Source organism: Coregonus clupeaformis, chromosome 9 (assembly GCF_020615455.1).
Source record: "Coregonus clupeaformis isolate EN_2021a chromosome 9, ASM2061545v1, whole genome shotgun sequence".
NCBI classification, from domain to species: domain Eukaryota; kingdom Metazoa; phylum Chordata; class Actinopteri; order Salmoniformes; family Salmonidae; genus Coregonus; species Coregonus clupeaformis.
The window spans coordinates 51,994,973-52,017,049 of NC_059200.1; the positions used below are offsets into that span (position 1 = coordinate 51,994,973).

General features: G+C 40.9%; 1 protein-coding gene across 1 annotated transcript in view; it reads right to left on the reverse strand.

The window, feature by feature from the left end:
• Positions 1-21,420, reverse strand: part of LOC121574077 (teneurin-2-like) — an 80,729-nt gene extending 59,309 nt beyond the window's left edge. Inside the window, exons 1-2 of the mRNA XM_041886659.1 lie at positions 21,131-21,420; positions 11,646-11,870 (exon numbers count right to left, since the gene is read on the reverse strand). Of these exons, the coding sequence (XP_041742593.1) occupies positions 11,646-11,870; positions 21,131-21,146 (241 nt within the window). The 5' untranslated portion in view covers positions 21,147-21,420. The remainder of the gene's footprint in view (positions 1-11,645; positions 11,871-21,130) is intronic.
• Positions 21,421-22,077: the final 657 nt, after the last annotated feature.

The following is a 22,077-nucleotide window of genomic DNA, read 5'->3' on the forward strand; positions in this document are numbered from 1 at the left end:
AAATCTTATATTGCCTCCGCCTCCACACATTCTGCCTGTTTGATGGACTGATCAGACAATGGCAAGACATCAATGAATTGACATATTCCTCGAAAGGGCAAAAAGAAAGGACAATATATACTTCTTCCATAATGCAATAACAGTCTTATTGACTAAAAGGCAACGCCTACTGTGTAAAAAAGCACACAAACGCATACATTGAGTGTACAAAACATTAGGAACACCTGCTCTTTCCATGACATAGACTGAACAGGTGAATCCAGGTGAAAGCTATGATCCCTTATTGATGTCACTTGTTAAATCCACTTCAAATCAGTGTATATTAAGACAGGTTAAATAAATGATTTTTAAGCCTTGAGACAAACCAGCAATGGATTGTGTATGTGTGCCATTCAGAGGGTGAATAGGCAAGACAAAATATTGAATTGCCTTTGAACGAGATATGGTAGTAGGTGCCAGGCGCACCGGTTTGAGTGTGTCAACAACTGCAACGCTGCTGGGTTTTCCATGCTCAACAGTTTCCCATGTGTATCAAGAATGGTACACCACCAAAAGGACATCCAATTTGACACAACTGTGGGAAGCATTGGGGTCAACATGGGCCAGCATCCCTGTGGAATGCTTTCGACACCTTGTACAGTCGTGGTCAAAAGTTTTGAGAATGACACAAGTATTGGTCTTCACAAAGTTAGCTGCTTCAGTGTTATGAGATATTTTTGTCAGATGTTACTATGGTATACTGAAGTATAATTACAGGCATTCCATAAGTGTCAAAGGCTTTTACTGACAATTACATTACGTTTATGCAATGAGTCAATATTCGCAGTGTTGACGCTTCTTTTTCAAGACCTGTGCAATCCGCCCTGGCATGCTGTCAATTAACTTCTGGGCCACATCCTGACTGATGGCAGCCCATTCTTGCATAATCAATGCTTGGAGTTTGTCAGAATTTGTGGGTTGTTGTTTGTCCACCCGCCTCTTGAGGATCGACCACAAGTTCTCAATGGGATTAAGGTCTGGAGTTTCCTGAACATGGACCCAAAATGTCGATGTTTTGTTCCCCGAGCCACCTAGTTATGGTTGGGAGAAGTTGCTCTCGGAGGATGTGTTGGTACCATTCTTTATTCATGGCTGTGTTCTTAGGCAAAATTGTGAGTGAGCCCACTCCCTTGGCTGAGAAGCAACCACACACATGAATGGTCTCAGGATGCTTTACTGTTGGCATGACACAGGACTGATGGTAGTGCTCACCTTTTCTTCTCCGGACAAGGTGTTTTCCGGATGCCCCAAACAATCGGAAAGGGGATTCATCAGAGAAAATGACTTTACCCCAGCCCTCAGCAGTCCAATCCCTGTAACTTTTACAGAATATCAGTCTGTCCCTGATGTTTTTCCTGGAGAGAAGTGGCTTCTTTGCTGCCTTTCTTGACACCAGGCCATCCTCCAAAAGTCTTCACCTCACTGTGCGTGCAGATGTACTCATACCTGCCTGCTGCCATTCCTGAGCAAGCTCTGCACTGGTGGTGCCCCGATCCCGCAGCTGAATCAACTTTAGGAGACAGTACTGGCGCTTGCTGGACTTTCTTGGGCGCCCTGAAGCCTTCTTCACAACAATTGAACCTCTCTCCTTGAAGTTCTTGATGATCCGATAAATGGTTGATTTAGGTGCAATCTTACTAGCAGCAACATCCTTGCCTGTGAAGCCCTTTTTGTGCAAAGCAATGATGACGGCACATGTTTCCTTGCAGGTAACCATGGTTAACAGAGGAAGAACAATGATTTCAAGCACCACCCTCCTTTTAAAGCTTCCAGTCTGTTATTCTAACTCAATCAGCATGACAGAGTGATCTCCAGCCTTGTCCTCGTCAACACTCTCACCTGTGTTAACGAGAGAATCACTGACATGATGGCAGCTGGTCCTTTTGTGGCAGGGCTGAAATGCAGTGGACATGTTTTTGGGGGATTAAGTTCATTTTCATGGCAAATAGGGACTTTGCAATTAATTGCAATTCATTTGATCACTCTTCATGACATTCTGGAGTATATGCAAATTGCCATCATCAAAACTGAGGCAGCAGACTTTGTGAAAATTAGTATTTGTGTCATTCTCAAAACTTTTGACCACGACTGTAGAGTCCATGCCTCGACGAATTGAGGCTGTTCTGAGGGCAAAAGGGGGTGCAACTCAAGATTAGGAAGGTGTTCCTAATGTTTTGTCCACTCTGTGTATATTCTCCATTGGGTTTCGTCTTCCTCTCCTTGTATACTTAATGTCAGCTATAGAACATTTCAAAAGTAACATCAAAATATCAGTTACCCATACAGTATATAAAGTCAACATGATAAAAAACAGTGATTACATATACAGCACTGATAACTGAAGAATGAGACTCATACCAAGACATAAGACATGAGCTAAGAAAGGGAGAGGCCCTTTACACAAAACGTCTTGTGAAAAGAGGAGAAATGAAAGAGGGATTGGGCCGAGCTGAGATCAGTCATGGTTTGGAGGGCCAGGGTGTGTAATCTCCCACACCACACTGTGTAAGAACTGCAGAAAGACCTAGTGCTACAAAACCCACATTTCACAAAAGCTGCGTTTGGACTGCAGGGACGCAGGGAACAATCTGAGCAGCACAATAGGGCTGAGAGCAGTGGATTATAAAGTGTGACGTGTCCATCAAAGCACCACTCCAAACTGCAGCCCCGGCTAAACACAATGGCATTCTGGTACTAACGCTTGGTCGGGCTCTGATTTGATGCTTCTTCCTCTGTTTCCCCCCGCAAACTGCTGTTCAAACTCAAATTAAGCTGACAGCCGTGGAGGTTGTTTACCAACCCTCAACAGGTCTGTGGGCACACAAAAGGGCTGTTGCAGTCAGAGCCCTCAGTTTCTAACCTTCAGGAACGACATCCCTGTGTGAACCAGTGAAATCCCACAGACACAATGGCCGGCTCCTCATCTGTTTAAACATACTGCCGAGATCACAGTGGAGATCTGAGCAGGGGGGTTGTCAAAGTCCCTACTGTAATACGCAGATTACAGCATTCTGCAGCGTGCTGGCCTTTATTAGTTTACTCTATTGTGTGTTTAATAGCTCTAATACAAAGGCCCTCTAAGATATAGATCACTTTATTGGTCGATTGCACAATTTCACTTCCGCTTTTAGCCCAACCCCTCCGAAATACACACATACATACAGTTTTGACCACTGGCTATAAGGTGAATGCACCAATTTGTAAGTCGCTCTGGATAAGAGCGTCTGCTAAATGACGTAAATGTAAATGTAAATGTAGGTGCAGGGGGCTGCCACACTGGGAGTCTGGGGACCTGTTGTTGTGGAGGGGTTAAGTGCTTTGCTCAAGGGCACATCGGCAGGCAATGGCATCCAGGAATTGATATCAGAAATCCCGCCAGATATTTCCGGTCTGACCCGGGATTTGAACTGGCAACCCTCCGGTTACCTGCCACAGCCAGTCCTTCCACAGAGGATCAGTCCTCCCACTGTGGCTCAGCACTACTATCTTCATACCTATTTAAAACGACATACTCCATCTTAAAAAAACAGTTGTGCTGCACAGTAGAGGAATGGCGGGGTTGCACTGCTGTTTTAGTAGTGGGGGCAGCAGCTTTTTCAGAATGGGTGACATGATGACTTAACCCTGCACAATAAAGAGATGCAGCACAGTGGAGTGGTCCCTAACACGGCACACACATGATCACACACATACATACACATGAACAGAAAGCAACAACATCAGCCAGGCAGAACAAGGGCACTCACACAACCTATCCCCGGAGAATTATGCCTTTTCTCTTTCAGCCTGGAAGACAATCATTCCAATTCCAAACGAACAAAGTCCTATGAGGAGCAAGAGAGGCAAACTAGAAATTCGCAATAGAGGATACAAACTTAATAACAGGCAGACATGTTGGTAATTACCACTCCATGGATATAGAATGAAGAAACTTCTAAAAGGTTAATTGCTTTTCTGTCAGCAAGGCAGCTCCTCGCTACAGAGTGGCAGACATTGAAATTGAGAGCGTGTCTGTTTTCTTTATATGAATCAGAAAAAAATTCACATTTTTCCAAGAAAATTGGGATATTGTAATACCAAAAATACCCCCCCCAAAAAAAAAATTTGCTCAATTATAAATACATTATAAATAATGTTTTCATTAAAAACACAGATTTATGGCAGTGGGTCTTATCCAAGTAAATGTGGTATTAGCCAAGCTGCAGCAACATCCATATGAGCATGACTAAAACTTTGTTCTGTAGCTTTAGATCTCATCCTGCATCATAAGCTCCTTTAATGTAAAAACTGTTGAGATGGGAAACAGCACTGAGCTGTAGCTCCACCAATAAAATGACATTCATTTTCCCTCCATTCTACCTCAACTTGCTTTTCTAAATGTGTTTTTATTTGAATGCCTTCTCTTCCCTGTCATTTAACAGAGTTGATTTATAATTAAGTTCTAATTTACTGTGCACACCAACAGCATGTAAAAGACAACTCAATAAAACACAGACGAGAGCCCATGTCAAATAAGCTACTATTTGATGTTTGTTGTTTTTGTATCATTCCTGAACAAAAAACTGGATGAGCGTTCAAGGCAATTTGCTACAAAACTCTGTTTGAACTTGAAAATCACTCAGTTTGAACTTGAAAATCTGCTCCAACTGAATACTCTCTTTAAACAGTATGGGAACAGAGGAAAACACACAAACACATAAAATGGTCTACATGTCTATTTCTTTCTCCAATGTTTAGGAGTCCAGGCAAAATAAAATAAAAATTGCTGTAGATAATGACCCAGGTGTAGAATGTGTTTTATAGCCACGTCAGCTATCAAATATACATGTAGAGAGAGAAAAGAGACAGAATGCTGAAAGGGAATAAAAGAGCTAAAAGCAATTACAGTTCAGAGGCAATGCAGGGAAAAATGGAAGCACAGCACAACAGCTTCCCGGGTCCGCTTGTTGTTGTTAGTGGTGCATGGCGATGTTGAAATTACTGCAGCTCAGATTCGCAGGCTACGGACTAGAATGACAAGGATTAAAATAAATTGCCCAACATGAGTGGTGGGAACCTTGGAAAAACAATACGAGTAAAAGCATAAATGTCAATTTGGAATGATAAAAGACACAATCTAAACGGGGCAGGAGACGCCCCAAGACAGCACAAGGTAATAGAAATTGTGATTTTTACTGTGACTCAGCCTGCTTAAAAAGAAATGAGGTGGCATGTTTGGAAAGGGGGCATTTTTCTGTCTTCCACTCTTTTGTTAGTTCCACCTATCTCTTTACACAAACCAAAGAAAGGTGCAAATGTCTTCATTGAAACAGGCCCAAAGGTCAGTGCACTCATGACAGCTCTCAAAGCCTCAACATATGCCTAGTTGAATGGGTTAACATTTGGCTTCGGCTGCAAATTGGTAAGAACGGTGTAATGGATATGCAAGACCCAGGATTCAGCTGAGGGTGTGCAGACTTCATTTTCTTTCACTACTAGTACATCATATCGTAACAGAGAATGGCAGGATTAGCAGAAGCAGTTTAATTCGATTTTTCCAGGGACTTCTGTTCAATGAATAAACCTTATGTTGACAATTCTGTTGGGCGTTTCCAGAGCAATAGGATGGGTGGTAAAACAGACCCGCAGCAACACCACACCGGGTCAGATCAGTGAGCGGCCATGCTTGACAAGCCATGGATCATACCCCTACTCTTCTAAAGAGCTGGGGATCTGGAAGTGCCGAAGGACAGCTCAGTTTCGGAGTGCACTACTTAGCCCTGTCCCCTTGAAGTTTTTATTTCTTGGGGATTTAATTAAAAAGCAAAGATTGCAGTACGTTAGTGCAAATGAAATACAGAGACATACTGATGGAGAGAGGAGGGGGGGATGAGACGGATAGTTTTTAAATATTCAGAGCACAGCATATCTCTGCCTCGGCCACTCATCTCCACTAATTAGACAATAATAACTGCCCAGCAGCAACAGTCAAGGAGACGAGACTACTGCACATTCAATTTGAAACCCCTCCAAATCAAATGCCCCAATGCTATGAAATTACATTCATCACCAGAGACACAATCTGTCGCATTAATACAATTTATTAATACAAAATTTAAGACCAGACAAATGAATTTTCCTTTGGTAACAAAGCGGTGTAGAGAATGGAGTGATCAAACATTCAACACACCACACAAACTTCTTGTGATTTCCCTGTTGGAATGTTTTTCTACTTCCAAACGCAAAGACACCGGAAATCGCAAGAGGGAAAAAAACAACAGATGAATAATGCATTGGTAGCATTAGTGCGCTAAGAGCCTGGCTCTTTCCAGGAGTAGCTACTGCGTCTGGCTAAACCTTCCCAAAGAGTGTGGGTGTGGAGAGACAGGCCCCAACAGGCACACAGTACAGTGCTGATGCCATAGACACCTCACTTTTCCCCCATGACACCTGAGAATTTGACAGCCTCAGGAAGAGATAGGGAGTGTACACAAGGTGCTAATGCTGTAGCATGGGTTAGTGCAAAAAATTTGCAGGAGACTAACAATGCATACCAATTACGCACAGCCGGCACTGGGGATAAGCCACAAGAGCAAGGCTAAGAATGGAGGCTTCAGGGGCAGACTATACATTTGAAGGCAACGTTTAGCATTTGTTTGGAGAGATGCAACACTGCCACAATATGTAAGACGCTCTGGATACAAATATGATCATGAGAATGAAAAAGCCGCTACAAGAATATTATGTCGAATTTAGGAGCAGGAAACACAAAAATCAACAGTCATCCAACTTCAACACACAGTGATTTAAACTGGGATAGCAAAATATGTAATGAGGCAGGAGGAGTAGAGGGGATTGATGACTGAGTTGTCATAATCATTCTAAGGGAATCAGTCGATAACTGAATAACCCTAGGCATATGGGCAGGAAATCCAACTGAAATGAAGGAAAAAATTGTTCATGATCTGTTTCATCAATTAGCTTCTTGGTGGTTGTTGGTGAAAATGTTTCCCTCTGAGAGGTGATTGTACTAGAAAAGTAAAGACCAGAATGAAATTACACAATGTGTGCAGATGGCGGAAAAAGTAAGTTACAAAACAGCCCATTAGAATGCTTTGTAGAGAACTATAGTATCCTATTACAGAATACAGTATGTGAATGTATGTGCTCTATACACAGGAACCTCAATCTAAAATGATAGTAGGATTCATTATCAGAATCAACAGGGAAAGAGATGCCAGAGCGGAAAACAACAGGCAATTAAAATATTCTTTATTCTATCCAGCTACCTAACCAATGAAGAAAAACTTGACAAAAGGAAGAGATGTGTTTGAAATCTCAATGGAATTGATGACAAGGAAATCTAAAAAGCGCTTTAGATCTGTTATACCTCTCAGAGCTAAAAATACTCCAACGTTCCTTCCATGTAAAACAGTGTTTGTTTGCCTACAGTGTCTAACAGCGCCTACCTGTCTAACAATCTGGGTTAATTGTGTTTAGTCGAAAATATCACTTCTGTTCTGACTCCAAACAGGACGGCGTGAGAAGCAGATAATCATATAAAAGGCTTTTATACTGCAGCACCAGGCCATCAACTTCCATAAGGCTGTGGTGATATGCTATTTCATGTCGTAGACATACCACTTCGTGATACCTACAAGTATTGACACTTCCATGGAAAAATCATTCTATGGTCTTTTAACCGCCTGACTGACTGATTTATTTTATTTTACTTCTTGCATAGATTTTCTATTAACTGCATGCATGTGATGAGTAAAAGCTGGTATGACTGATTTTCTAAGCAATGTGCATAGATATAATACGTATTTACTTGTTTAGGTCAGAAACGTATTGATTCACATATTTTAAAATCAATAACAGGAGATAATTTATATTTTTGCAATATTTGAATATGTACTTTGGATGTTAAAGGGCCAATCCACTGTTGAAACAATAACAGAAGCATTCACACTACCGCTGTTTCCAAAAAAGCTGAGGGATGGGGGTGAAGAAATGTAACTGCTCTCAAATTCATAGACAGAGCTATGGATACAAGGACTGACCATCCATGATATCCAAATTATAGTTTTAACCATGTTTTGAGGCTATACAGTGTTTGTTTACATTTGTTGTTTATAAACAATGGAGTAAAGCAAGCTTATATTTTGGATTCTGATGGGGTACAACATATTAACTAAGCTCATGAGGCATTTATATGTTATATTCGTCATGAATCAATGGGTATATATAATTGATTTATAAGTCCAAGTATGAATGTAGCAACTGCGGACTGCCCCTTTAAAGTGCCATGGTCAAGTCAATAAAATACAAATACATTTGCATTATTTCATCACATCTTTTCCAAACGCACATTTAGATCTCTAAACATAATAATAAATACTTCTATGAAATAACTTGTCCTTACTTAACTATGTCTAGCGATTGAAAATGTGTGAACAAAATGTAGAATTATATTTAATTGTTTTTATAATGCAAACAATATGAATTATGGTATGTACAACAAATATCATAATGAATGCAAAAATCTAATTGAAAAACTCATCATACCAAGTACTGTGTAAAAACAAAAAGTTAAAATCCTAGTAACTAGGGTGACTGTTCTTTCTTTTTTCAAAGTATTCTTAGTTACTCCCTGTTAATGTGGTACGTGATAGGAGGTGGTAGGTGAACAGTGAGAGATGCAATACTCGGTAATATGCAGTACAGCATATTTTAAGAGTAACGTAATCATTTTGCAGTAGAATACTGCCAGAGCAACATGTCGGCTGTACTGAAAAATGGCACATACAGTATTTTCACCAAATGGCTAGCACCCTCTAGTTGTTGCATCTTACTGTTTACTAAACTACTCTGTGCTGATTCTTTTCCACATTTAGGCCTAATGAAAACACAGCATGGAGAAATGTTACACTAAACTCCAATTCCCAGAAAACCCTTTAAGAGCAGAAAAGGCATGCAGCAATATATTATCAAACACAATCATCAATAGGAATATCATACTACTATGTGTATCTGTTGAAAACAAGACCTATAGGCTACCATAATGAAAATCTAATTAAGTCAAAATATCTGTCTTAAGAGGACTAAACGTTTCACTAACCTATTTGTTATGATATCTGTCACTGCTTTCGCCATGATTGATGTGGCTCCTCTGAAAAGTAAACCAATTTGAGCCCTAATGCAAAGTCATTTGAAATTAGCTATAATCACATTACTCTCAAATTCTGAACCCCACCCCCAATGGTTTTAATAAAGAGTTATGGCTGATTAAAGGACAGGCTAATCTAATTAAGACTAGACCTTGTTCGAGCAAAAAAACGGTTCCAACTGATTTTGAAAAACAGATTTGCGTTTATCAAATTGATCTATCACTTACCAATTTAGATCCATAGAAGAGGAAGGAAGTCTCTTTTACAGCTTTCTGCCCTTAATTCCCATCATGCGTCAGTATGTTGACTTGATTCTATAATTATTTGAGTTATTGGCAGTTATTGCTCAGAGTAGCTTTCCTGATTGCCTCCTCAGAGGGAATGGACTTCACGTGGAGCATTGAGGTTCAGAAAGAGCCAGAGTGACCAAGCACAGAGAATATATATTTTTATCTTCGAGTTAGTGAGGTGTCACCTCAGTTTATTCACAGAGGAAAACGCATGACCCCAACAATGGGAGTCAGTGGCCTTTCAACTCAAAGGCAATGGGATGATGTGGATCAGAAGACAACTTAGGAGAAGGACAGGCCCATTTCAAGGAGCAGATCTACAGCCTGTTGATACAGTGACACAAAAGGGATCTGTTACCTGCTAATCGGACCATAAACAGGAACATTTGGTTAATGTAATATTCCTACTTGTATTATTCCATAATGTACTATTACTTTGTGGTGCACAGATGCAGTGGGTTGGAAATATGTAAAGGCAACGTGTCCAATGAGCTATACAATACGTATTCTTTTTGTGACCTGTGCTGGAATTCAAACGTAGGCTACAACCTCACACTGATTGCATTTCAAAAACGTCATATTTCTGTGTAGGCCGAGCAGTTTTCCAACACTGAAATATAAACAATACCATGTAAAGATGTGCTATTTTGGGACAATTCATTACCTACAAATAAGTGCACTGGCAAGAAAAATACAAAGCCTACAGTACACAATTTCATCAAGGGAATATTCACTGGTACGTACAAAAATAAAAGTGTAGTCCCAGAACTATTCAACATGAAACGACAATAGCCAACAGCTGTGCTTCCTATCCACATTTTAGAAGACATAAATATACAAGTAATATAGCTTTAGTGTCGAATTTACAGTCAGAAAAACATAAATGAATGCGAGAAACCATTGGAAACCCAGACAAAGCCCCCTCTGTATCTCCGGCTACAAGCAGAGTCTCTGTGTGACATCGCAGTAATCGTCTCAAATCCTTTCCTTCCACCATTCTCTCCCACTGAGGAGAATTCAGTCACCTAGGAACTCTCATTCTGAATACTGACGTGATTAGAAACTAACAGCTGCATTCCCGGTGTTTGGAACAAAAGCACACTCAAAGACGCACAATTTTCTTGCTTGTTCATGGTAGCGCAGAAAAAGGCAAAGCAATTACGGGCAGAAAATATGAAAATGAATTAAGTCTATTTCTACACCATTCCTAATGACTAATGCTTTTGAATAAAGTTTTTTGATGGACATTCACAGTGGGGGACAGTTTCACAAATTGAACTCAATGAAATTAAATTAAACTCCACAAATTCCCTCAATTCAACATCTTTCAAGCATATTTTTGCATTTCAGACTCAATTCAATCCAATAATTCAATTTAATACTACTTCAATTCAATAATACTTTATTAAACCACAATTTATCCATTGTGATATTTATCAATTTCCAAAGCATTGGTAAATTCACCTGTTTGGTTTTTTTGAACTGAAAATGAACACAGAACTTCCATTTTATAAATAATATATTCTTAGCCAATTAAAAGGTCTGTATTTTCTTTTAATACTAATGTACACTAACAAGCTCTCCTCATTTTATCCAATAAACCACAGAGAACAGTGGAAATATAAACCCTAAGTGTGTTCCTCATTGTATATGCAACCAGTCTCACAAGCACAGGTAGAAACTTAGTCAATGATAAGGGATTCATAATTTACTATGGAATGGTAGTTATTAATATGGAAATAATATGTTCCGATTCAAAGGAGCTGCTTTCAAAACGCTTTCCTATTTTTATGACTTTGGGTGGCAGAAGAGCAAATAATTGTAAATTCATAATGACTACTTTCTTTGTTGTGTGAAAAATATTTGGAATTGCAGTATATCAATGAATTCAATCTTAGCACATACATTTTATATTCTACCAGAAGCAAGTGAGTTATAAAAAAAATAAAATAGATTAACATTACAAATGATCGTTGTAGAACATCCTTCTGGCATAATCGTTTAATGTGCGCTTACTTTTTGGTTTTAAAACTAAATCTAAACTATTCAACAGATTTTTGCAGAGATCTGTATCTATCCCTGAACCACAGTGAATAGAGACTGAGAGAGTTATTCCATGGTAGATGGCGTATCTATGATACTTTACATTGGCTGGGGAAGGTCTTACCCGCAGAGGGGGGCTGGGGTGGAGGTGCGCAGGCCCGGAGTAGGTAAGAATTGGGGGAGAATTCGTCATCAGTAGGGGGGTCCAGCATGACGTGGGGGGAGCCGCTGTCCAGCAGAGGCACTTGGCACTCCCTGATGGCTGGGGGGGCAGGATGGGGCGGGCCGGTGGGTGGAGGTGGGGCAGGGGGTAGCAGGCTGGACGAAGGTGTGGGAGGTAAGGGACGACCTGGAGAGCACACACACACACACACACACAGAAGACGGAGGGTACATGTTACTATACACACTGCTATTGTAAGTTAAAGGTGGACGACGGGCATCGTCCTGTTTGAACATGATGAAGTGCTAGAAATGACACAATCTCGTCACCATATCAATACAATGCTCTTTTAGACTCACTGTCAATGTCTTTCATGGCTACCATTATTCATGTGTTCAAGCCGAGACTGTCAATTCTATAATGACGATAATGAAAGACAAGAAAAACAGTTGAGAGCAAGAAAGAAATATAGAAAATGAGGAATTATTACAGGGCTTTCAATTCCTTCAATCGCTCCGATAACCTTGCTCTTTAAGAGCAGCACAGTGAAAGGAGGTCAACTTTGATGTCCTATGCAGGCTTTTAAATTAACCATCATGTAAGGTATTTGACTTGCCTTGAAATAAGAACTCCTGCATTTGACTCTGACCTTGAGAAATATATAGTGAAAGCGTATGAGTTTTCATTATGATTCTTGGTGCAATCAATGGTGCAGAATTTTCTTTATTTTGCCATAATCATGGAGGATGTTTTGCAACCAAAACCGATTGAACTGAGAAAATAACATTGATTTGCATGATTAAGCCTGCAGTAACACTTCAGAAACTAGAGTTGTAGATTTGGCTAAAGCAAAATGGTTGACCCCAAACCTCTGCTTTATGGTCATTAAAACTGGCTAAAGCTGTCTCCAGTGAAAGTTGCGACCCTGGGCTAAAGTAAAGTAAATCATAGCTGACTCCCAGTATTATCGCCTATCATTTAATGATGTTACCTACATAGTTATAACTGATCAGGCAGGCACCACAACTATTTTTCACTGGTGGTGCAAAAATATATTCTGGAATACTAGATCAACTGTTGGAAACATGGGCAGTAGCCCCAGCTAGCAGGTTTGTTTGATGTAGTTAATGTAAACAGTGAAATATGAAATGACTCGTGAATATGGAGAAGCATACAGCAGGGTTAAGGATTGGCCATAGTAAATTAGAGATTGAGTTGAAAGAGAATAGGAGAGGAGAATGGAGGAGGGGACAGGAGAGTGCCGAGAAGAACATAAAATCCGAGGAGTAGCCTCATGTTTACTTATGTTTCATTCTAAACCCTTACTCACATCCTATTTTAGGCCATCAAATATTTGGTTTGTAAAGTGAACTATGTCCACCAACCACAAGTATTTATCTTGTGAAATAGGACATCAACTTGCTTATAAGGACATTTCAAGGAGATAACAAAGGAGATTTTATAATGTGTTTTGAGAATGATAAAAAATGTATGATCATGCGTGGCCTAGAAATTCCATAAAATACTCATTCTTCAATAAAGAGCATTTGTAAGCAAAGTACATTTATTTAAGGCTACCATTTCTCAAAAGAATTATTGCTGCATATTCTGATTTCAGTCAATTACAGTATTCCATTTTATATATTCTGTTTTCCTACTTATGTCCAACACAGCAATGGAGAATTTAAAGGCTGATTCCCTCCAAAGGGCTATTCCCCCGCATCCATGGTGTCCTTTCAGATTAGTTTTGATGCATCTCATCAAGATCATAGACACATATATCAACCCTACACCTTGTTGTGGTGTGATGGAATGGTGTCACCAAGGCCCTTTAACTGTCTAGTACAAGGCAAAGCACTCCCAGCTAGTGTGAATACTCTCACTAATTAAATGAACAACACCACCCACTTTGCTCTGAGCAAGTCGGCAGATCCAACATCCATGGCTGCTTTGGCAAACGCGTCGTTGTATAGAGGTCGGGTGATTTTTACTTAATGTCAGTTCTCGTCATGTGTAGTTTTAAAAAAAAGTGGCCTGCTTTTGCTGAATAATATATGCCTGCTTCAAAGTCCCGGAGTGGAAGACAACCACTGCATCACTAGCTTGCTGGCACACAGCACTCTTCAAAGCAAATAAGCTAGCAGAACATTGGAATGGGCAGTGGAGGGGAAGAGGACATATAGTACAGTACTGTGGAGTGGCTGGACGGCGATAGAGGGCAAATCTCTCTCTAATGATGAGGATTCATCTTTCTCTCCTGTCAACAACAGACATTAGCCACTATATCAGAACATCAACATAAAATAGGAAGGTTTTCTGAATGGAAGATTGGAGGATGAAATCGGTTCCTGTCACAGAGCATCAAAACAGCCCTCGTTTCCTATTCCAGTGTGGATGTTTGGCACAGGCCTTCATTGTGGCTCATTTGGAGCCGTTATCGCTGTTTCAAGCCTTATCCTCTGCTGTTAGCGTCCCTGTCCTCTGAGTCACATAATGTGTTGGGAAGCCAACACACAGGGCCGCTACCTCCCCCCCCTCTCCTCTCTCGTCTCTCCTCCTCGCTGACTCCTGCTGAAGCTGTCTACACAGAGCAGGTTTAGCTGTGACATTTGCAGAGATTTATCATATCAGTGTCCTCCCACATCACACACCAAGACAAAACTAGAGGACCAAAAGAAACCAGAGCTCCTCGCCTCTGTCCTCTTTGTCATGTTTAACACAGCTCCAGACGCTGACATCAAGAAGAAGGGGCGAGAAAGAGAGAGAGAGAAAGTGAGGACAAGCCAGCTCTAATGTGACAAGTCGACAAAGATTACTTCACAAATGTCACTTCCAAAGGATTGCAGAGACGTCACACTACCTAATGTGCCTTGCATTACATATGAGCATCTGATTATGTTGGTCTTTTGATTGCTGAGGGCTTTGATGTGCACCATAAATAGTTCAATATGCACCTCAAATTTAAATGAATGCTAAGCTTTCCATAATGTCTTTTTGGACCAAGTAGTACAGTACGCTTTTTTCTATTGCCTGATATGCATTCATATATATATCTGATAGCATTCATATGTGGGGGCTCCATAATAGCACATTTCTATCCCCCTTTCTTTTAATCCATCTGAGTCCCACTGCCCCCTCTCTCCTGGGCCAAGGCCTTTTCACGCAACAACATTCAGCGAGGTCTGAAAAGAACTGGCTCCAATCGGCCTGACTCCATTTTGTCATGGCCTCTTTGTTTCATCACTCCCCGTGACTGGGATGGCTCCCTGCTGCATCCTCAGCACATTCACAGCCCCAGTAGCCCCATGCACCATCGTTCACATGGAATCACGTTTTATTTCTCAAATCATTTTCTACAGAATCCCACACAAGGTCAGATATCACTTGGCTGTGTACAGGGATAACTAGTGCAAGATAAATGGCCCCCACCAACCAAGAGCTTTTTGTTCCACAACTTCCCATCGCCTCCGTCACTTGCAGTTATTCATCTCTGTGTGGCTCTTCTCTAGAACCGTCTACACCAACATGGCCTCGGATTTACTTGATCCTACGGTTTCCTCCACACTCCTCCACAGGCACCACCAGGCCACTATTATACACACTGCACCGGCCAGTCATCTCTTCAGACTACCTCTCCCTGTGATCTCACAACCACAAGCAGTTTCACCAACACTCTGGAGCATGTGGTTCCTTAACATCCATCAGCAGTGGCATCTCCATGTCCACATTGAAATGGAAATCCAACTATGTTCTCATCAGCCATGGAGACAACTCTATGGAGCATTGTGGGATCTCAACGTCGGCTCAGTTGTTCAATTTCATTCGAGCAAATGGGTGAAATGATCCACCACAATGTGATATGGTGATATATGTGTACAATGATATATGAGATGACCTCATCAATCAATCAACCCCCAGTAAAACACTAGTCATCAACCCAGCTACCCCTCCTCAACCCAACAGAAACACGGATGGTTTTGGAGAGTGTTTTTTATCAATCCTGCAGCACAAACAACACAGCAGCCACCTCAGCAGCAAACCCACATCCCTCCTACTGTCATTTGTGTGTCTCGCTGCAGATGTACAGAACATGGCAACGTGGCACAGCAGAAGGGAGGCTAGGGAGGCTAGAAGCAAGACTTAGGCTCGGCTGCAAAGCACATCGGAAAACCAGACTTGAGCAATAATATCGCTATCATCTATCTTTCTATCCATGTATGTTTCATTATAAAGACAGCTGGGAAACGAGTTAAGATGTGCTGACTCCGCTCTCCATCACACAGAACAAAGCTCCACTAAAAGATGCACTTCTGCCATCAGCTGTTGCCTTATAATATATGTACGGTATAAATTACTTATTACATCGCCAGCCGTACGGCTGCCTTTGAAGTAGGATGCTTCCATACAGGCTCTATTTTTATCCGGTGTCGCAAAAGTAACAAAAAACGAGCCTACTTTTCTATACCCTGACTCATCCTCGAGCGTCCCCCCCCACTTTCTGCATCCTCACTTTCTGCCCCCTCCCCACCCCCCCGCCTCAATTCTTCTCTCTCTCTCTCTCTGCCACTCTCTCACTCTCTCCCTGATTTTAGGAGGCATGTGATCGTTCACTTGGAGAAAGTGTTTTTCCTATGCCACCAACCGAAAGCACTCATAATCCCAAAATAAGGGAATTACTCAAATGAAGTGATGCCTTTGAAGTGGGGATAAAGATTTTGTCACAGACACACTATATTGCTTTGAGTTTTATTTGAAGCAGGTCTCAACGGTAATGAGTTTGAGTCACTGGCCTCAGAGGATACACTTCTATCACAAAGATGCCACCATCTTTATTAATTTACTCAAGTCAACATACTGCACTGTAAACATGAAATCTGAACCAAATGAATGATAACTAAAAGGCTTGTTAACAGACCAACCTGGTCTCAGAGCATTTCGTATTATTCTGTTCGTAAATCCGAGACACTCCATTTAGTATGATGTTACGTTTCGTATGGTTTGTATTCATTTGTGGATGTCCATCACCCATTTCGTATGATATGTTATGAATTTCAATTAGTTTTATATTTTACAAATTAGCAAAACATACAATATGTTACGAATTTTCAAAACGTACAATATGTTACCAATATGCAAAACGTATGATTTGTTATGAATTCTAGCTAGGTGGCTAGGTGGCTAACGTTAGCTCACTAACATTAGCTAGGCTAGGGGTTAGGGTTAAGGTTAAGTTTAGGAGTTAGGTTAAAGGATTAAGGTTAGGGTTAGTTGAAGGGTTAGCTAAAAGGGTTAAAGTTAGGATAGGGTTAGGGGTTGAGTAGTTGCATAGTAGCTAAAAGTAGTAAGTAGTTCAAAAGTTGCTAAAAAGCTAAAATGCTAAAGTTGTCTGTGATGAGATTCGAACTCGCAACCTTTGGGTTGCTAGACGTTCGCATTTCGTATTATTCAGTATGTAAATCCGAGACACTCAATTTAGTATGATATGTTAAGTTTCGCAGGTTTTGTATTAAAATTGTGGAAGTCCATCACCCATTTCGTATTATATGTTACGAATAACAATTAATATTATATGTTACGAATTAGCAAAACGTACAATATGTTACGGATTTGTGAAATGTACAATATGTTACGAATTTTCAAAACATATGATATGTTATGAATTCTAGCTAGGTTACGGTTAGGAGTTAGTTTAAAGGGTTAAGGTTAGGGTTAGGTGAAGGGTTAGCTAAAAGGGTTAAGGTTAGGATAGGGTTAGGGGAAGGGTTAGCTAACATGCTAAGTTGCAAAAAAGTAGCAAGTAGTTGAAAAGTTGCTAATTAGCTAAAATGCTAAAGTAGTGCGTGATGAGATTCAAACTCGCAACCTTTGACAACTACCCCGACCAACCACCTTTCGTTTTTGCCTTAAGTAACCATCTGTCTTATGTAACTATACCAAACATAACATATCATACTAAATTGAGTGTCATGGATTTACGTACAGAATAATACGAAATGCTCTGAGACCAGGTTGAACAGGCGTGTAGGCACGCATGCTAGGTTTAGGCGGTATCCAGATTTTCCGTACCATACCAGGGTATACGATATTACCAGAAGTGCACACAAGGGGCGAAATTTAAATGTATTATTATTTTTCCGCACAAAATGATTTAGGCAACAGGGATCTTGATCTAGGAGGGGATTGAATGTCTCTAGCCTGGGTACCAGTCTTTTAACTAACATTCCACTCCTTGCCACTCCATGTCATTGCCAAAGAGACTGGCCTTTCGGCAATCTCAACGTTCAATATGCAGCTGGATTTACGGCGGAGTTGCTCATTGGTTGTTGAAAATAACATGAATATTTTCCATGACAACATGTGAAGCCTCGAAAATGTCTCTGCTGTAACCAAGCAGCTTGATCTTGACATCTAGCCACTTAGATAGCAAGTTAGCAAACCAAACAATATAATTTATTTGACACATCTTAGATTTCTTATAGTTATACTTATAGTTACAAGCAGTGGTCGGTATTGAAAATCATACTGTAGGTATTTCGGAATACCCCGGTATACGGTATATCGCCCAAGCTCGCACAAATTACACACACGCACATGCACGCAGACACACATGCATGCACGCACACACACACACACACACACACACACACACACACACACACACACACACACAGTCACACAACCCCCTCCTAAACCTTTATAGTGCCTTATAAAATAATGTCAGAATGTTTTACCTGAATCCCAGAGGCAAATGCCAGTCATATATTAGCCATCTGAAAACTGGTAGCATCAGTGTCCAGGGGGCCCTGGGCACAGCAGCAGGACCCAGATCATTAGTGAGCAGCAGCCCACTGGGCACTGTGACAGGGCATGGTGACAGGGCCAGGGCTGTGTGACACGCAGCGCTAGGCCAGCCAGTAGTAGGATCAGCCCCACTACTCCAGGTTCTGGGATCAGCACACACAGCACACTGAGGCAAACGCTGCTCCTCTTTGCATCATCTGACCCCGAGGAGCAGGCTGGCTGATGTTGTTCTGCACAGCTCCCCCTACAGAGCCCCACAGTGGCTGTGGCAATACCCTGCTGCACTGACGCAAACCACAAACAAACATACATGTGCTCGTCATTGTCTGTCTTTCCCTCTCATACACCCACACACATATGTATGATGCGCATATACTTGGCTGTACTGTACGTAATGCCCAATCAGACATAAGCATGTACTCACTTCACTTAACACAGAAAAAACACTGCCTTGAAAAACCGAAGTGTGCTCCTTCCTTGGACAGTTCAAGGATAGTCAGTGATACACACACTCCAGTATTCATGAAGAGCAATATTATCGAGCCTCTCCAACCAGAGGAAGTCATTAACATTCCTCAATTTATGAACTATGTTTTCTTTTCCAGATGTGGAAAATCGGACTGCCTAGTTGTAAATGAGATCCTTAGTGTTTAAATCATTAGTGTTTTTCCTACATTGCTAATACATTTATTATAAATGTCATCAATCCATCACTAACTATTCCCCTTTCGGCTAATCAATACACTGATAACAGTGAATGTCTTAGTAGGGAAGTGCTCATTTTGACTTATTAAGTGAGAATTGGTTCAAAAGCCTATGCCCCACATAAAGGCTAAGTCTAAGAATATAACTTTAGAGTATTATAATCCCCTGCCAATCACCACGTTAACCATATTTACACCTCTGAGAGAAATGTATAGTTTGGCTCCCACATAGTACACAAAATTTCCAACAATAAACTAGGCTTATTTTATGACCTTAACTCTCCAAGCAGCTCTCTTTCGCTAGCCCTCTCTCCATCTAGGACTTTGCATGCGTCAAACTTGGCAGAGGCTTTGAGAAGGGTTGCCTCCGTGTGGCGAGGTCATATATCAGAATATATTAGGGCTGGGAATTGCCAGGGACCTCACGATACGATATTATCACAGTATCGAATTGCGATTCGATACTGCAATGTTTCTTTTGATCAGCCATGATCAGCCACTATAAGTGCTGAAAACATGCTGGCTCACTATTTAAAAAGAAGATGGAGAACAAGCTATAGGACGTCATATCCATTTTTACAAATTGATACTTGGAGTCAAATATTGATATAATATCGTCCAACAATAATATTGCGATATGTAACCCTATCAATTTTTATCCCCATCACTAGAATATAGTACAGTAATGCACTATGAATTGGACAGTCCACCATGTCAATTAGTAATGACAGTATCAGCCTTTGAGACATGGGCGCTGAGTTGACCTGAAAAGAGGCAGAGAAGGAAAAGGCAGCTCTGCTAAATAAGAATATTGCCTAGCGACACGAAACACAGACAGTGATGAAAACAGTACTACGTAGATAGTAGTTATGATAAAAAGGAGAAAAGGCGGTATAAGTGTTACAGCCCTGTAAAGAGAGAATATGCTAATGAGAATGTTCCCTGAATGCATTTATGTAAACACTTTATATAGGCCAAACAAGAGCTGTGGAAATTCTCTGTAAAAACAATAACAGCCTAAATCCAGAACATATAAAAAGTATATATCTTCAAATTCAAAACACATCACAGGGCATGTCCTAAAATAGATATAGAAGATGGTGCAATACATGTTGATGATTAGTAAATCTGATTTTCAGTGGTAGATGAATATTTGGTTCCATATACATTTTCCTGAGACTGACAATTACTGAAGAACACTAAAACAGGAATATTTAATAACAGGTGGACTATATCAGAAAATGTTGATTATTTGAGGAATAATGTAGAATAACTTAGCATTTTAAGCTGGTAACCACTACCCCTTACTTTGATTGCAATCAGTTGTTCTGGGAGTGTCCCTAGACTCCATTAAAACGTCACGATTATTCTAACAACAAAATCAAACAACGTTCATCAACCTAATTAATTGCACACACACACACACACACACACACACACACACACACACTTAAAATGCCCTTAAGAGTGTAGATTATGCACAATTTCGAACACATATCAAGACGCAGTTCATAAATTGTTTATAGGTTACATAAGACGCTTCAATTATGATATGGGGGATACATTGTTAATGTGATATAAAATAAAACAATCATATGAAAAGCAACCAGGTGTTGTTAGATGAAGCCCTAATACAGAATATATTGCCTACAGCTCTGATCCTACACTACATCCTAAACAGTAGATGTTGGAATGATTTATTCCAAAACATGCTGACATTATCATTGAATGGGAGTCAGAATTCAGACCAAAATTCAGTTCCAAAAAACTCAACGGGCTGAAATAGGATATCTCACGACAGATGCACCCCCATATGTCAACGAACTTTAAAACCATATCCAGAGGGAGCGCAAGAACCGCCCAATATTATTTTAACAGCATCCAGGCATAGTTGAATCAGCCACACACAGCAAGAAAGATAAGTCGATTTATTCGGCTTACCTTTGCTTTTCACCATGCTGCGAACTCAGTTTCTGCTCTACTCATCCAAGAGAGGTGGACATTTTTCCAGCATCAGCAAAGAGCACTGTGTTCTGTATCGGCTACACAGACGTGCACCAAGAGAAAACAGTGAAAGGCGCGAAAATGAGGTTGTTAGCATCCGCGGGAGTAGCGGGTAGCCTTGTCTTGTTGCTGCTATGTTCGAATCGAAACGAACAGACAGACATCCAACTTAAATCTTCAGCGCTACAGTGCACTAACGTGACCATGAATTACGCGCAGCCAAACTGACAAAGACAACGAGCCATGCAGTTAGTGTCCAGTACAAATGTTGCAGAGGGGCGGGCTGGTGCGTAAAGGTGAGCTCATGGTGTCATTATAGGGAGTGGATTTGTCTGTACCTCCCGCGTGCTCAACTAGGCGACTCCTAGCTCTCTCTAACTCTTTGCTATGCTGCCTTTGCAGCAAGTATCTCAGGGATACATTTAGTGCCATTATAATCTCGCGATGGGGTCAGTCAAATTGTGTTTAGGACATCATGCCATGCACCATAGGGCTTTTAAGGATGCTTCTCTAGCTCTCCACTCCTACAGGCTGCACATACACATACACACACACACACACACACACACACACACACACACACACACACACACACACACACACACACACACACACACACACACACACACACACACACACACACACACACACACACACACACACACACGATTAAGAGCCTTTACAATATCCTCCAGTGTAGGGTATTGTACAGCTGACATGGCAGTGTTCCTCTAGTATGGGTAAACTCTCCATGGCATACTGCAGTTGCCCAGACAGACTGGGGAAATGGCATGGTTTTCATGTTGAGAGTCTGGGGGTGCCACCCATATAGAGTGCCATCACAGATAGGGTATAATCTCCCTGATTACTTTACATTTTATATA